Source organism: Podarcis liolepis (genome assembly GCF_965112155.1).
Source record: "Podarcis liolepis genome assembly, chromosome: 16".
NCBI lineage: Eukaryota > Metazoa > Chordata > Lepidosauria > Squamata > Lacertidae > Podarcis > Podarcis liolepis.
The window spans coordinates 2,200,899-2,218,264 of record NC_139567.1 but is presented as its reverse complement, the minus strand read 5'-3'; the positions used below and the strand labels follow the sequence as shown (position 1 = coordinate 2,218,264).

The 17,366-nt window shown below is 45.0% G+C and overlaps 1 protein-coding gene and 1 long non-coding RNA gene across 6 annotated transcripts in view; one reads left to right on the top strand and one right to left on the bottom strand.

The window, feature by feature from the left end:
- The window catches only part of BIN3 (bridging integrator 3), a 149,603-nt gene that overhangs the window by 121,723 nt on the left and 10,514 nt on the right, over positions 1 to 17,366 (top strand). For all 5 annotated transcript variants that reach the window (XM_083480743.1, XM_083480746.1, XM_083480747.1 and 2 more), the window contains 2 exons: positions 9,228 to 9,369; positions 11,596 to 11,730. In XM_083480743.1, coding sequence (XP_083336869.1) covers positions 9,228 to 9,369; positions 11,596 to 11,730 — 277 coding nt within the window. The remainder of the gene's footprint in view (positions 1 to 9,227; positions 9,370 to 11,595; positions 11,731 to 17,366) is intronic.
- Positions 13,726 to 17,303, bottom strand: LOC310695845. The gene is made up of 2 exons (XR_014520280.1): positions 15,228 to 17,303; positions 13,726 to 13,797 (listed from the first exon to the last, which is right to left on the bottom strand). It is a non-coding gene; the product is annotated as an uncharacterized lncRNA (long non-coding RNA).

Below are 17,366 nucleotides of genomic sequence, written 5' to 3'. Positions count from 1 at the left end.
CTATTAATACCTATTGCTTTTGAGTTTTTATTATTACCACTCCATTCTCCTCTTTACTCAAGCAGAATCTCCAAAGGGAAAGTGATTCCAGCTTCCTCTGAGATCAGCAAACATGTGGATCAAACTTTGGGCATCCTACACATTCAGCAGTTATAAAATGCTGTCCAAACTGCATGGTCTGCCTGCCCCAGCTCTTCACGCTGAGAAATGTGTGGCAGCTGCATTCTAGACTGGGAATCTCTTGGATCACAAGCCTTCCTAACTGCTCACATTAGATTACAGCCTCTTTGCCCGCGCAGTAAGCCATTCCTTGCTCAGCTCTGGTTCTTGTTCTTGTTCTCAATCCTATTATTATTTTTTTGTACCTGCTCCTGGCCTTCTCCTTTCCTGAGTTAGACCAACATGGCTACCTACCTGAACCCTTCTTTCCTGTTTTTGCCATATACCTATCAGCCTTGCATTGTTGTCTTTGAATTGTGTCCTATCCTTTCAGCATTCAGCATTATCTTTTTTTGCTGCTGGTGGAGCAGAACCCCATTTGCCCTAATGGACCAACCACCTCTACTGTCATCCTCTTTTCCAGGATTTTTTTTTTTGGGGGGGGGAGAAAGACAGGTAAACAAGGCACACTTCCATACTTTGGGGCAAGTCAAGATCTTTGTTACTTGGAGGTGCTCCAAGCAAGCACATTGATAGGTGTGTAGGGCCTCTTAGCACTGCCAGTGAGGCACTCCACACTGAAAGCCCTGCAACGTCCTGAGGTGTACACTCAGTGATTCTGAATGCCGCTAACTTGGATGTCATCTTTGTCTTTGCACATCCTTACTGTTGCAAAATCAGTGCACCCATTGTATCTTGGCTGAAGGTAGCTGTTCTTCAGGTGATCCCAGTAGCAGGGAAGCTGTGTAGCTCAGTGGGTAAGGGCAGTTTGTAGACTTTGAATAATCTCACCCCTCCCCTCCCAGTATGGTGCATGACCCATGCTTTAGAAGTCCTTATGAGACAGCAGTTGCTGAATATACAAACCTTGTACTATAGCTATTTTTAAAGCAATCTGTTGTGCCATGTCACTTCATTAGTGCCTGGAAAAAACATCACTTTGTTAAATTGAGACTACTAGAATGTTGTAAGCAGGAAAAACAGACAGACACATCAATTAGTTTTTAAAAATATATTTTAACTCAGATGGTAGCGGAATCTTTGTTTTTAAGTTAATGTCCATATTTTTGTGATCTATATAAGCTTTTTCAATTCCTCATTCCTAAGAAATTAATGATTTTACATACCATCGTTAATGTACATGGTCCTTAACAGAGTAACATGGTTCCTCCCTTCACTCGGACGGGTCCCTGGCCACAGAACATAATGTCTAAATTTCATTGGAGGCAAGGGAGAAGGAAGGTCAGCAGGAGAGAAATGTGAGCAAATGTTGATTATATGGTTTTTTAAAACAATAAAAATACAAAATAAAGCCATGACTTTGGGACAATCACTATATTTCAGAATAACCTATTTCATAGGGTGGTTGTGCTGATAAAATGCAGAGGGGAAAACAATGTATGCTGCCTTTTGCTCATAAGAATGTAAGAAGGCTTTGCTGGATCAGGCCCCTCTAGTCCAGCATCTTGTTCTCATGGTGGCCAGCCAGACGCCTGGGGGAAGTCTGCAGGCAGGATTTGAACACAGGAGCAGCCCTCTGGCCTCCTGTGGTTTCCAGCAAGCAATTTGCAGAAGCCTGACTGTTTCCAGCTGTGGAGGCAGAACAGCCGTCAGGACTAGTAGGTCACTGGAGGAAAGGTAGGATGTGAATGTAGGAAATAACGGTGCTGATTAGATTATAAACTGCCCAGAGCATTTCTTTTAATTAAAATTTGTGGAGGGGGAATACTTGAGTTTCATTTTGGTTGAGGTGAAGACAGATGGTTGTATTGAAAGTAGCACTAAGTAGCTCCTTGCATGAGAGAAACAACTTCCACTTGTGCAACAGGACTCACACACCCCCGCCCCCAAATCTGTTCTGGGGATTCCCCCAACCCTCTGCAGCAAATCTGGGGACAGGATGGGGGAGAAGAGGTAGAAGTCCCATTGTGCTAGTGGAAGTTGTTCTGCTTGCAGTTATTTAATTGAATGCCACTGTAGTGGGTTAAAGTCAAAGGAGTCACAAAGAATTCAATTCACAGGATCCAGTTACCTGGAGGATGGGTTCTTCTTTGCTGGAAATCTGTTACAGATACTTGATAACATTTTCATTGCATTTTCAATACCTCTCTGCGTGTGCATGTGCGTGAGCACAGCCATGAACTCTATACAGAAATGCCTTTGGGCCTGCCCCTCATGATGTCCGCCGCTGGGACGTTAGGAAAGCTAAGCTTGACATGAGCCAACAGTGTGATGCGGCAGCTAAAAAAGCCAATGCAATTCTGGGCTGCATCAATAGGAGTATAGCATCTAGATCAAGGGAAGTAATAGTGCCACTGTATTCTGCTCTGGTCAGACCTCACCTGGAGTACTGTGTCCAGTTCTGGGCACCACAATTCAAGAAGGACACTGACAAACTGGAACGTGTCCAGAGGAGGGCAACCAAAATGGTCAAAGGCCTGGAAACGATGCCTTATGAGGAACGGTTAAGGGAGCTGGGCATGTTTAGCCTGGAGAAGAGGAGGTTAAGGGGTGATATGATAGCCATGTTCAAATATATAAAAGGATGTCACATAGAGGAGGGAGAAAGGTTGTTTTCTGCTGCTCCAGAGAAGCGGACACGGAGCAATGGATCCAAACTACAAGAAAGAAGATTCCACCTAAACATTAGGAAGAACTTCCTGACAGTAAGAGCTGTTCGACAGTGGAATTTGCTGCCAAGGAGTGTGGTGGAGTCTCCTACTTTGGAGGTCTTTAAGCAGAGGCTTGACAACCATATGTCAGGAGTGCTCTGATGGTGTTTCCTGCTTGGCAGGGGGTTGGACTCGATGGCCCTTGTGGTCTCTTCCAACTCTCTGATTCTATGATTCTATTCTATGATTCTATGATTCTAAGCTGTGTTTTGCAACCATCTTGGCAAACCTGGTCTCTGGCCGAATGTGCTGGGAGCAGCCCAAGTTGCCTTCAAGGATAAGTGCTGTCCTCTCAGTCATTTAGAGCCTCAAGCAGTTTTTCTATTGTCAATTTTATCTGAGGGTTATAGAACGTATAGTTAACTTTATTCCCTCATGAGGTGGTTTCCTTATGAGTATCTTCTTTCGGGGGAGGGGTCTGTATCATAAATCCATTACCAAACAGGTGGCAAAATATCTAAATGCTGTAATATTTCTTGGACCTTCTACAATTGCTAGTTACTAGGATCACTGTTCATTGGTTGTTCCTTTTGACCTCTGCCTTTAAGAGTGAGATGTTTCCCTCCAAGCCCATTAAGACCATGATGTTGATCTAGAATTCTCTGTAGCCCACAGCAAGAGGCGCCCTTCCAGCTTTTGCTATATTTAAAGACCAAAACAAGCCCTGCTGCACCACCAATCATGGGGGGAAAGCCCCAAACCCCATAGCTGCAGCATCCCATAAATGCAGTTGTGGCCAGCTGCATGGAATAAAGATCCTATTTTGTGTACAGCATATGGAGTTGTTTTCTCTCATTGAGACAATATCATTTCACATCATTTGCTTTTAATGCAACCATAGAGCCAACACACACTTCGCTAATAAAATGAGGTGATGGCAGAAGCAAAGTGATGTATCTCCAAGTTCCTTGGGACCTTTTGAACAATACTGGAGCCTGTCTTTCTAGGTTGAGAAACAGCCAGCTTCTGGATTCTAGCCGCTAAGCAGCACCGTGAGAGACTGCTATTGCTGGCTGCCCTGTTTGTGGACTTCCCAAAAGATGTTATTGGCCACTGTCAGAAGCAGGATGCTGGATTAATTAGATTAATTAGGAGCAGGGCTGCTCTTACATTCCTAGATCAGAGGTAAGCACTGGCAGCCCCTGGGCTAAATCTTCATGTGCCCTTGCACACTTGCCAATTCAGAGGGGAAAGAGGACTTTAGAAGGACCATCTCTATGGGTGGATTCAATGGCAAACCCCTGTGGGGGCTGGAACATGGACCTACCGTCTTTGCCTTTCTGTCTTGGAACGGTATTCTGTGGTGGATCGCAGTGGTAGATGGTCTGCTCTGATTATTGTTTTCAATATATACAGTGATTGATCGCCTCATGCCTAGAAACAATTGCTGCAAGCCTTTGCATGAGTGTTACAATTTCAGACTGCAGGCGAGGGCTACTTGGCCTTACAAATAAATTGGATATAAATTATCATACATGGTAATAGGCTTGTCCGTAGGAATAAATACTCAGAATACAGAAAAGTGATATAACAGGGGGAAGAAGACTAGACTAGAACCCTTCTCACTAATATGTTAGTTTGCTGTGTGCATGGGATCTCTCTCTCTCTCTCTCTCTCTCACACACACACACACACACACACACACACACACACACAAATTATATATAATATGTAATTTGTATGGAGGAGTATTGAGCCTTGTGACCCCCACCTCCACCCCACCTCCCAGAATGTGAAGTGGTACCATCTGACATGACCTGCATTAATTAATAAAATTTCTTCTTGGGTGTAATTAAACACAAAGGACAGTCCTTGGAGATTATTATGTATGTCCAGCAGGACTCCCATCTTTCATGCTTTGAACATATGAATCTATAGCAACTATGGCACGGCAAGGATTGCATAGTTAGTCCTTTAAATCAAAACCACAATTATTCTGAGGCGCTTAAGTCCTTCCCAACAATGTAGAAATCTAAGTATAGAAGCAAATGTCAATAGCTCTTATGTTTTAAATAATACCACAGTACCTTTCCTGCTGTTATGTCTTTCGTACAGGCTATTACAGGTGAGTAGGTTTTATAGATTAGATTTGATGGCGCAGCGGCATCTGAAATATCTAAGAGCACAACATGGTGTGCTTATTGGCATAAAGGCTTGAGGGGGAGGGAAGGGGAATCTACTGGGGCAACTCTTCCGTGTACAGAGTGCTTCTCACAACGTAGAGACCCAAGAGCCGTAATAATGGTGGTTTGGTTTTAAAGTTCTGTCTACAGAATTCTAACTGCATTTCCCATGAGATTATGAATGCAGGGGGCAAATTTACTTCTATTTTAGCAGCTCTGTGTGTTCTGTGGATTTTGGTGTTCATTAGACTGCTAAGGATTTGAGAGTGTTTGTATTTATTATGTAGGCATTCTGCTTCGTGGTACTAAAAGCTAAACGTTTGCACTGAAGTCAGACACCAACCCCAAGCTGAGTTGGACTGTTTTGGAAAGATTTGGGACTTGTCTAAACTGAAGTCAAATCTCTCCAAATCACCCCAAACTGAACCAGGAGCCTCAGAAGCAATTTAGACATATTTTTTAAATATCTCTTTTAAGTTCCCCACCCCCAAATCATATTTAAAGGCAACTAGCGCAAACACTCATGCATCTATCCTTCATAAATTTGGCAGGTTTCCTGCACCTCTCTGGTATGTGCAGCTATACAAATTGTCCACAAAAGTGGGAAGGATCAAATGAATCCTAAGCCACCTCGAAACTGTAAAAATTGCCCAGGAAAACCACTGCTGTTAGTTTCTGCATTTAGTCCTTTGAATCCACTCCCTTTTGGTAAACTGCTTCCTATCTAGACTTGATTATTGCTGTTGTTGTTTATTTTAGAACATAGACTTAGTTAAGACATAACACTAAACTATGGTTAAGAATATTTAAATTGTGATTTAGTGTAATGATAAACCATGATTCGCAATCTGCTAGCAAACCTGGTTTGAAAATCATGACTTGACTAGTTCTGCCCCCTTGATTTATGCCAGCAATGAGTTGACATGATATTTGAAATGATGTAATATAGAGGGGTACCTCGGGTTAAGTACTTAATTCATTCCGGAGGTCCGTTCTTAACCTGAAACTGTTCTTAGCCTGAGGTACCACTTTAGCTAATGGGGCCTCCTGCTGCTGCCACGCTGCCAGAGCACGATTTCTGTTTTCATCCTGAAGCAAAGTTCTTAACCCAAGGTACTATTTCTGGGTTAGCGGAGTCTGTAACCTGAAGTGTTTGTAACCCGAGGTACCACTGTAGTTGCTGTCATTCCTCTTTTTCCAGAGGGCCCCTGTGCTGTAGTATTGAACAGATGGAAATGAAAGCATCCAAGCAACTCTAAATCATTGTTAGCTAAACTTGAAAATGAAATCACCTGAGCACTTCTGAACCATTCAGGTGTTTCTGGATGAGGCAGGAGTTGATGATGTTTCAATTTATATACCACCCTTTGTCAAAAGATCCCAACATTAAGAACACATTCTACACATTGTGGCTCTTTTGCCAATCAGGATTGGGAATATTATGTCTGAACGGACCATATGATTATTGCAAACCATTGTTGGTAAGATACTTGAATTAAGTCATACCATGAAGTAAATTTTTTGTTTGAAGACATGAGAAATTTGACTGTATAATTGAAATAAATGTTGGGGCCCTCAGGGGCAGCTGGAAGACTTTCAACTATTTTTAACTAGTTTTGTGTGAAACTAGCAATTTTAAAGTTATTGGACACCTCTAAAAAGACACTGCTGGAGTTAACGAAGGAATGTAATTGTGTTCTTTGCCAGCATCTTTCCCTTAACAAGCAATTGATGCATCTTGCAAAACTTGAATTTAAACTGGATATTGTGTATGTGTGAGTGTATCTGTCATTATCTTTTCTGAGCCTTCAGGATGGGGAGAGCTAAAAATTAATTTAGATGTAGGATTAGTTCTCACATTACTCCCATGGCTGTAAGAAACCTTAGGCTAAGTAATCTGTGGAACAGGGCATTCTCTATGAGGACACAGATCAGACAGCTCCATATAATGTATAAAGTTATGTTTATATAATTATAGAATGCGTAAAGTAGCTCAGGTTTGCCTTTGTGCAAGTTGGATCTCTCGGTCTATCTCATAAGGTGGATGCAAACCGAGTTAATAAGACTTTTAAATGTCTGTTGTGTGTGGGAAAGGACTGTAAAAGTAATAATATTAGTCACTTTTCTCGTGTAAGGTGTTCAGAACATACTCATAATAATGATAGTATAATGGCGAGTATATAATGTTGGGAGGAGGAAAAGACAAAAGACAAGTGAGGTAGCCCTGTTGGGGCTGAAAACTTGAATGCTCATTTTAAATGATTAATTGGATATTTACTGGCAGTGGTCAGGCTAGCAATAGCCAGATTTTGGAAGGGATTGGAAAGGACAACTCTTAGACATGGTACCATAAGGTGTGGCAGATTACTTTAAATGAAAAACTTACAAAGAAGCTAAAAATGACAAGGAGAGGTTGCCAAAATAATGTTGGGAAGAAGACAGATCAAATTTATGGAAGAGGGCTTAGGTTGTTTATCTCTCTCACCAAGCTTCCTGTCTCAAATACAGTTCCTGTTAACTGAATATACCTTGGGACAGACAGGTGGTCTTGGAAGTGCTGTTGAAGCCCCCTCGGTTAGGCGACTTCAGTTTCCTTGTCCTTTCAAACAGGTGTGGTTCTATCTCCACATGCTAGTGGGCTGGTTAACTGGAGCCAGTTCAGATAGCTAATGGCTCCAACTCGTGTTAGGGGATATTTATTCTGATACTGCCTCTTTTCTATCAAAACTCCTAGTGAACATCTAAAACAAGAAATTAGCATGGGTAGTTGACACAGTAGTTTCTTGGTATTCTTTCTTGCTAGTTGGAAGGATGTGTGCCTAAGGCCAACATGGTGCCCCCCAGATGCTCTTGAACTGCCATGGCCCCTGGCCAACATCTGGATGGCTCTGTGTTTGCTGCCCCTGATTTAATGGCAGTGAGGCAGGTGGGCTGGCAATTCAAGCCCAGGTAGAAGGAAACTCCTGATGAATCTTATCAAATGTGGCTTGCTGCCTTAGATGTTCCTTGGCAGTGATGGTGGCATAGTTACATGCCCTTCCACACAGCATCCAGCTGCATGGGGTATTGTAATACATTTCATGTTTTGTGCTTACCATGGGTTTCACCCAATTTTTCTTGGACTCAGATTGAGGAGGCCCAGTGAAAATCCCTGCTAGTCCTCAAAGGCTTTTAAGTGACCTTGGGCCAGTCACCATCTTTTAGCCTAACCTACATCTCTGTAGCTCTAGAGGACAGCAATAGGAGTAGTGGGTAGAAATTGCAGTGAAACAGAGTTCAACACTCTCATGGTAGGAGCTGTACTCTCATGGTAGGAGCATGCACACAATATCATGTTGTCACTTCTCTGGAACCTCCAAGGGGGAGTCCAACAAGCACAAGGTAAAAATAGACCATAATTTAATTGCCATTAAAAGAAGACCACCTACACAGCCCTTAATGTAGAATATTTGAGGTGGCGGTGGCAGGGAAGGAAGGAGAAAATTTGGACAGTGTATGTTCCCCAGTCATTTCCAACTTTTACATTGTGCTTGCACGCATTGGCACAGGAAAGGGAAACTGCTTTCACTCACATATATGTAGTTGGATTGCAATGCCTGCATGAGCACTAAAGCGGGGCACAATTTAAAAAAAATAAATATGTGGGGCAGAGAACCGAAAATGGACAGCAATGGACTGGCAAATTGACTGAAGGTGTGGGTGGAGACAGAAGGGGTGGAGGTGACAGAAGTGAAAGAGGAATGGCCACACAATGCGCCACAAGGGAAAATGTGTTGTTGTTTTTTGTTCAGGAGTCCAAAAAGGGATCTGATCTGGTCGGAAGGGGAACAAATTTCTATATTTCTATTCAGCGGTAAAAAGCATTTCACATTTCTGCATCAGGATATAAATGAAAAGCTTTCAGCCCAGTGCTACAGATCTGATGGAGGTTCTAAGAAAGTGAGGGACCAATGGAAGTGTGGGCGGGGCAGGTGTGTGGGAGGGGGCGGCCCTGGGGGTGGGCTCTCCTGCTGGAGCTGGAGGTGAATTCTGCTTTGAACAGCGATTTGAAAAGATGACCTTCAAGGTCCCTTTTTCACTCTCTGAATTGAAGGTTGTCGTGTGGATAAAATGCATGGGGGGGCAGTAGCAATATTCCTTGCCTTGAGCAGTTTCTGAAAAAGGCCAAAAAGAAAATGGAAGCAAGTCACTAAGCTAAGCTCTCAATGGACAATCAGGATAAGTGTCATGAGGACACAGTCATCATAATTTTACCCCACTTTATTTGTTACAGATTCAGCGGTGTTTTCCCCAGCCTGAATATGGCAGTAAAGCGGCGGGAACAAACTCTGCAAGATTACAAGAGGCTGCAATCTAAGGTGGAGAAGTATGAAGAGAAGGAGAAGACGGGACCCATCCTGACCAAGTTGCACCAGGTACTGAGCCAAGAGGGAAGGGGGTTCATAGGCTCACGGTCAGAGAGGATTTGGAGGTTTTGCAGGTGCAGGGTAACATTTTACTGGTTGTCCTGGGACTCTTTTCACAAAGTTACATGTGCTTATCCATATCTCTGAGGTGTTTGTTTTTTAATATTTAGTTTTGAGCTGGAATTTGGGTGGATTCGGCCAACAATCTAGAGCGTTCTGGTGTGTTTTAGTGTGAATAGCTTACCTACAGAGAAATCTAGTTTTCACACAGAAGATACATTTGGATGCAGTACCGGCCACAAACCATCATCAGGGCAACTAGCCTTTTCCTGAGCTGTCACAGAGCAGCTAACTTAGCACTAGCATGCAACCCAGCACTCGTGGTTTGAGAATCCAATAACAAACTTTGGTTTCCACTTGTGCTTTATCTGGAGAGAAGCAAGCCACATAAACAGGTTACATGTAACCCCAACCCAGCTTCTCCATGGTTTGTTTCCCTGCTCTGGAAAGCGATGAGCAAAACGAGGAGTGCTTGAGTTACAGGCACCTACCTGCACACAGCTTGTGCAGAGGCTAATTTCTCTAACCATGGCTCATGGCCAGTGTTGTATACGAATGAGGCCAATATCTTCATTTAAAAGAAAATCAATCATTTGTAGGATGACCTTTAGAACTGCATATGTCCATTAGGTGCTCAGCTCCCATTTGTATCTTGGTTGCTGTTGTTGCAGCCACAAGGGACTTTTCCATTTCACATTTCTGCCACCCTTCCTGCAGGAGTGACTCCTTTGCCTCTAAATATCCTGCAAGTATAAGTACACAGTTCAGAGTTGTGGGCACACATCACAGAATGGCTGCCAAATTCCCCTCAGTACTTTTTTGTATGAAATAATCCAGCAAGATTTCTTGAGATCTTGAGATGTCTTATGAGATGACTCCTGTGTCAAACAGGAATATTGAAAAGGGCCATTAACCTGTTTTGAAAGTGGGGCTAAGACTAAAGTAAAAAGGTCATCCAGTTAAGCTGGTCTTAAGCTGGTGTTAAGAGAATTGTATTTAGGATGGCAGTTTTAGTTTCCTAACTCACTAAGCGCTACTTTGCATTTGGTGTGGCAGTTGTGTTTGCTGCGGCTGTATTGGCATCCTGGAGAAGATAGGATGTACACCCCTAAACTCTCCCTAGGGAGCTGCAGCCAGTCCCTAGGCGCTTAAATGGAGGCGCTCACATTTCACACTTTGAAGTTTCTTTTAGCAAACTGGTGGGGTATCAGGGGTGAATGGATTGCCATATAAATGATGAAGCAGCTCTGAATCTAATGTTGCTAACCCACTTTCCTATGTATGCTGGAGCCTCTTAAGAGATTGGCTTTCACTGAAGAATGCAAATTCTTAATAACTCTATAAATTGGGCATTGTGTTAAAGAATTACCATATCAACATTAAGAAAGGAGAATTCAAGCTTTATAGTAAAGAAGCTTAGAATGCTGTGTATGCATGCATAAAACTAAGGATGTGCCAAAGTGAGCTCCTTTGTCTTGATGACTAAGCAGGGAGGGTTCTCCCTCTCCCCCCGGAATTTCAAGTAGGGCTGTGCCAAGAGGGGAGGGGCACCGTTTTCACAAACATTTTCATTTGTATCAGAAGGCACATACACTCCCCACTCCCCCCCCCCCGGTGTCTTTCGGCAATAGGCAGTACAATAAGTTATTTTGCCATCATAGTCCTGATTGGCTTGGGATCACCCTTGAGCCCAGTTTAGGAAGCATGGCCATTCTAAATAAACTTTGTCCTATTGATGTCAGCATATAAACAGATCTGACTGGCTGTGTAACATTGTAATGTGGTTATGTTCAATATGTGATCCCTGACTGGCTAAGACAAAGAAGCCCTAGTCAACAAAGGATATGAGCATTAGGTCAGGTGAACATTAACAAGAAGGCAAACCATTCTCAACAGTAAGTGATTTTTTTGGAAAATATTTTGGAAGACCTTAAAGCACTACCTTCATCCTAAAATGGAAAGAAGCAAATATTTGGTCCAACCATGTTTAGTCCTATGCATCTTCCCTCTCGAAGGGCTGAGGGCCATTTCATATGCTAAGGATTAAAAGGAGCTTGCTTGGCTAAACTACATTTGGTACTGAACATGGGAGGATAGTCTCACTGACTGTTGAGGAGGAGGTGAAGCATAACACTTTGTGGTCCTCTTCTTCCACTACCTTTTCTGTTCCCCCAGGCGCGGGAAGAACTGAGGCCAGTGAAAGACGAATTTGAGGCTAAGAACAAGCAGCTTCTGGAAGAGATGCCGAAATTCTACAGCAGCCGCATCAATTACTTCAAGCCAAGTTTTGAATCTCTGATCCGGGCTCAGGTATGACTCAGGCAGTCTGTTGCATAAGTATCTGCTTTATTTTCCTTAATGCAGCCTAAACAACAAGGCTGTTCAGTAGTACTTCAGTAAGAAAGAAGTGAATGCCATATATAGAGGCCATCAATCTGTGTTGGAATATCCAATAGACACAGACCAAAGCCCTGTGGGGATAGAAGGGATGAGAGGAGGAGGAGGAAGACTGCAGCAGCAACATGCAAGGGGTCTTTAAGTTTCGCTACAGTTTGACAAAAGAAGAAGGTTCCATACCAAATCACCTGGTGCCATGTGCTCTCAAGACTCAGATTTTCTTCAGATTTTTTTGATGTGTAGATACCTATGTAAAGGTAAAGGGACTCCCTTGGCCAGTAAAGCGAGATGAGCGCCGCAACCCCAGAGTCGGCCACAACTGGACTTAATGGTCAGGGGTCCCTTTACCTTTACACATTAAAAAAAAAATTGAAGAAAATCTGAGTCGTGAGAGCACAGATTAAAATCAGGTGGTTTGGTGTGGAATGACCCAGAATGAAACAACTACAAACATACCGTATATACTTGAGTATAAGCCAACTTTTTCAGCACATTTTAAATGCTGAAAAAGTCCCCCTCTTCTTATACTCGAGTGAGGGTCCCTGTCGGGGGCGGTGGAGGAGGAACGAGCAGCTCGAAAGCAGCCCTTTTGGGCTGCTTGTTCTTCCTCCGCCGCTGCCGCCACAAGCCTCTGCCTCTCGGCAGCACCCTGGGTGGGAGGGCTGGGGGGGAGAGAGAAGCCCCCTCTGCCGTGGGTGCATGCGCACACACACACTCCGCCCACCAGGAGGTTTGTGGTGTGGTGAACCAGCTTATACTCGAGTCAATAAGTTTTCCCTGTTTTTTGTGGTAAAATTAGGTGCCTCGGCTAATATTCTGGTCGGCTTATACTCGAGTATATACGGTATGTAATGTTCTACATCCTCCCCACCACCTTTCTCCTCCCCTTCCCTGTCCCTTACAGCATCCCTTCCTTTTCCTCTGGTTTTTCCCACCCATGGAGAAAGGGGGAGATCCTTTATATCATATGGACATTGATATTTGTTTTGTTTAAAAAATCTGTGTATTCTCTTCCAGTTTGCATTCAAGGTGGCATAACAAAATGCCATAAAAATAATCAAAACTTAATAAGAATACAAAGCAATGGCAGAGAAAAAGAATGCAGAATTTTTCAAAAACAGTTTAACTTAAAAGCAGCATATTAAATAATTTAGCAACAAGAAAGGCAATTTGGCAAGCTACATGGTGAAACACAAAAAAATCACATTAGCTCAACCCATTCAAAGGCTACATAGAAAGTAACAGCAATGATACCAGGCAGAACTCCATTGGGACTGGCTCTCTCTCTGGTAGCCAGTCATTTGACGTCCACAGGCAAGGACCTCCAATGTCAACCTTACAAGAGCAAGCTAGAATGTAGACTCAGCCCATGATTTGATCAACTCCAGGCACAGGTCTATTAGGAAGAGACATATATTGGGGGCATTCTGTTTACTGTGGTTTCAAATAGGGTTGAAGTGTGTGTGAGAGATGATCATCTGGTGATGCGTGTCCACACCATCTTTCATTTTATCCTGAGATTGCTGCACAATTATGCACTGGAGAATCATTGCCCTTCCTAGGGAGCCAGTGTGGTGTAGTGGTTAAGAGCGGTGGACTCGTAATCTGGGGAACCGGGTTCGTGTCTCCGCTCCTCCACCTGCAGCTGCTGGGTGACCTTGGGCCAGTCACACTTCTCTGAAGTCTCTCAGCCCCACTGACCTCACAGAGTGTTTGTTGTGGGGGAGGAAGGGAAAGGAGATTGTGAGCCGCTTTGAGACTCCTTCGGGTAGGGATAAAGCGGGATATCAAATCCAAACTCTTCTTCTCTTCTTCCTTGCTTTGTTACATTGCTTAGACATCTCAAACCTTCTTAAAAACCCAAAACAGCACTGTTGGCACTTCTAGATTAGTGGCCTGGTAGCACACGGGGGGGCAGTTTTTAGTTGTCATATATGGGATAGATGTGTACGGTAGATGTGGTGCTTGTTTTCTCAACCACTGTCTAGCCCAGTGTTTCCCAACTTTTTTTGGGCAAAGGCACACTTGTTTCATGAAAAAAATCTCGAGGCACACCACCATTACAGCCCCGTGACGTCAGCGCGCAGCGTCACGCCGGGAGGGACATGAATTGCTAGCAAATTACATAATCACCTCCTTGAGGGCTGGCTCATCTTCTCCGAAGGCAGAACCCCATTAATTAACAGGACAGACTCACACCATAGCCAAGACGAGGGGGGAAAACCTCAGTCATGCACAGTCATGCACATGTGGGGGCTAAATGAGGACGAAGACCGGGCAGAGAGCAGGGTTCAAATCACCCCACCTGGCCAGGACAATCCCTGGGTGCTCCCTTGGGCCACTCGCCTGACCCACCTCGCAGGGCTGTTGTTGCGAGGATAACACGGGGAGAACCACGCGCGCCCCCGGGAGCTCCTTGGAGGAGAAAGCGGGCGATGAATGCAATGCACGAAATATATGAGAGGCGACCAGGTTTTGCAGGTGAGGGGCCCCCGCCAGCCACCCGGCGCAACGACGCCGAAGTTTCCCCCCGGGCTCGGTTCGGGGAGCAGCGCTGCTCCCCCCGGCTCCCCTTCGCCCTCCCGGCTCTCTCTGCCGCCCACTGGGGACCCCCCTCACCTGCCAAGTCCGGAGCACCGGTGGAAGTTGCATGCATGCATGCAGGGCGCCGCGTTGCCATTGCATTGCACTGCGCTCCATGCAACGCCTGCACGCATGCATTGCCTTGCACGCCCGCCAAGGGGTCTCCCCGCGGTCCGATGCGTCCCCTCCGGCGCGGATGCAGCATTGCAAAAATAACCCCCCCCCCGATGCAGCCCTACCTGGGGGGCAGCCTCCGCCTCCGCCGCTCCGCCTCCGCGGGGATCCCCGGGCTCCATCCTGCCGCCCGATCTCTGCGGGGGCGCAGGCAGGCTGCGCGGGGTCTGCGCGGAAGAGCCCCTGCCCGCCCGGCCGCCGCCGCCGCGCTCATTCCATGGCCGGGAAAAGAGCGCTTCAAACATAACGCCCGGCCCGCCAGGCCACGCTGGGAAACGTAGTTCGTGCACCCCGCGCAGGTGCGGAGCCCAAGGGCGAGGGGACTACGGATCCCGGCAGCCCCCGCGCCGGGGACGGAGGGGGAGAGGCCGGGTGCAGGGATGGAGGGACGGGTGGGCGAGCGAGTGAGTGAGTGGCAGCCGCCAACCTTCGCTGAGAGCCAGGAAGGGCCTCCCCGGAGGAGGAGGAGGAGGAGGAGGGAGGCGCAGAGCGGGAGGGAGGGAGGGAACCCCAGGGGTCATCTAGTGACGGCGCCCCAATCGAAAATTTGACTTAAAAAAAAAAATCTTTCGAATTTTTTAATTTTTCCCGCGGCACACCAGGCAACATCTCGCGGCACACTAGTGTGCCGCGGAACAGTGGTTGGGAAACACTGGTCTAGCCTACATTGTGAGCAATGCATGATGAATGGTACATTGATGCCTAAGAACAACCCTCAACAACAGTCATTGTAGAGGTCTTTTGTGAACAGAGAAAAGCGGTCAGCTTTTGAGAGTTGTCATTGCGTCTGGCCTCCTGCTTAGGTACGGGTGCAGGTAGCTTGCAAACATTTGCAGATGCAGTTGGGGTCACAATGACCCCCAAAGCAGAATTAGTAAGCATTGTGTGAAATGCTAGCCATGATGGGCGGGGGAACAATTTTGGTAGATTACAAAAAAGGTTTTAACTGGGGGCAGGGAGGGGCATGTTTTAAAATTCAGGCTTGTCAAGGGGTTTTGTAAACCTGAGAGGGACTGTTGACCCCCATTACAGTTTGTAGCCCTGTTAAGGAAACCGAGTCATTTGTCTATTGTGGGAAGATCCAATATGCTGTGTTTTACCTTCTATGCTCCTTTCTCACAAGTAATGAAAAGAACAGGTTCCGAGCTAAGCCTCTGTGGTCATGAAGAAAAACTAAATATTTTAAGCAGCACTTTCACAGGGTCACTTTGACCCCTAGCACTTTGTCTGTGTGTGTTTTTCCAGTTTTCTCTGAAATAGAACTCCAGAGTTGTAAGAATACAGAATTAACACCCACCTAGCTATAAGAATAAAAACATGGATGTTTCACTAAATTTAGGAAGAAGCATCACATGGCAATAAGCACTTCTTCATAGTCAAGGTATATCTAGAGCAGAGCTTTTGAAACGTTTTAGACATGCATCCTATTCTGACACAGTTTTACTGGCAAACTGAAGGTTAAACTAACTCCTTTCCAACCCTGGGAGGAGCGCAGGGAGCATTCATGCGACACACCTACACACTGCAGCTGATAGTGATTGGGAATTTGAATGCTAATGTTTCCCTCTTGATTGCCAGTGCAATCCTATGCATGTCTACATAGAAGTAAGCACCACTGTGTTCAAAGAGACTTCCTCTCATGTAAGTGCATGTAGGGTTGCAGCCTAAAAGGGGTTATGAGTTTGTCACCAGATTCTGTGTGTTGTGCCTGGGCAGATTTCTGGACCATTTGTGTACAAGGCACAAGCTGAAAGGAGAAGCAGCTTCTCTAAAGAAAGTTAGCTGAGCCAGGTTTTAGATTTAGACCTCTGAGGAGTCTGTAATCAATAGACCCCATTGCCTTGTTGGGGTCTGCTTAAATAAAGAACTGTGTGCATGACCTCTATTTCCTAGCCTGCAGCCGGAACCCACCCGTCAGATCGTCCCTCAGCCTTTAAGGTCAGAGCAGGAATGAACTCAGGCTGAAAGCATGCAAGTTGTAAATGGACTGAGTGCCACCCCCAGACCGCTCATTCATCCAGCCGGTCTTCTTTTCAGGATCTCTCCCTTTCCACCCATGCCTCATTAAGTTTATTTGATTTTCTACGGTGTTGTATTACTCAGTGGAATATCTATTTCTGTTCTCTTCTCTTCGTGTACCTTTTTGAGAGTCAAAATATCTTGCTGTGCTGCAGCCCTTTGGAAGAGGCTTATGTGTGGCTGACAGATGTTTTCATTTTCTGAATGAAACCAGAAGCGGTGGATGCTTTTAATGCCATCCGTTATCACTGGTTTAGGCCGGGGGTTTTCCTGCCTGTTTGATTGGCACCTTTGTCAATGTTTCCGCTCTTGGAGGCTAATGGCCCTGAAAGCCTCAACAACCTTTGGTGGATGCTCCACCTTAAATATGGTCAACACATTCTGGCACATTTCTTCTAGAAAAAAAAGCCCCGAAGGAAACTATTTTTCTCATTGTGAGCAGAAGTATATGTGTGTGAGAGAAAAAGATGAACAGACTGAGAATGCGACCCTGTTCTTTCAGGGAGCTGTTCAAGTGTACAGATTTTTAAAAGAGAGTCCTTCCCAGTGTTCTGATAATAAGACTCAAGGCTCATTATTAGACCATCAGACTAACAAACCTCCATACCAGGAACAGCTTCACCTCTTTAGGGTTTCTGAATGTCAGCTTGCTGCTGAATTCAGGTAGGTAGCCGTGTTGGTCTGACACAGTCGAAGTGTATAAAAATAATAATAAAAATGTCCAGTAACACCTTAGAGACCAACTAAGTTTGTTCTTGGTATAAGCTTTCATG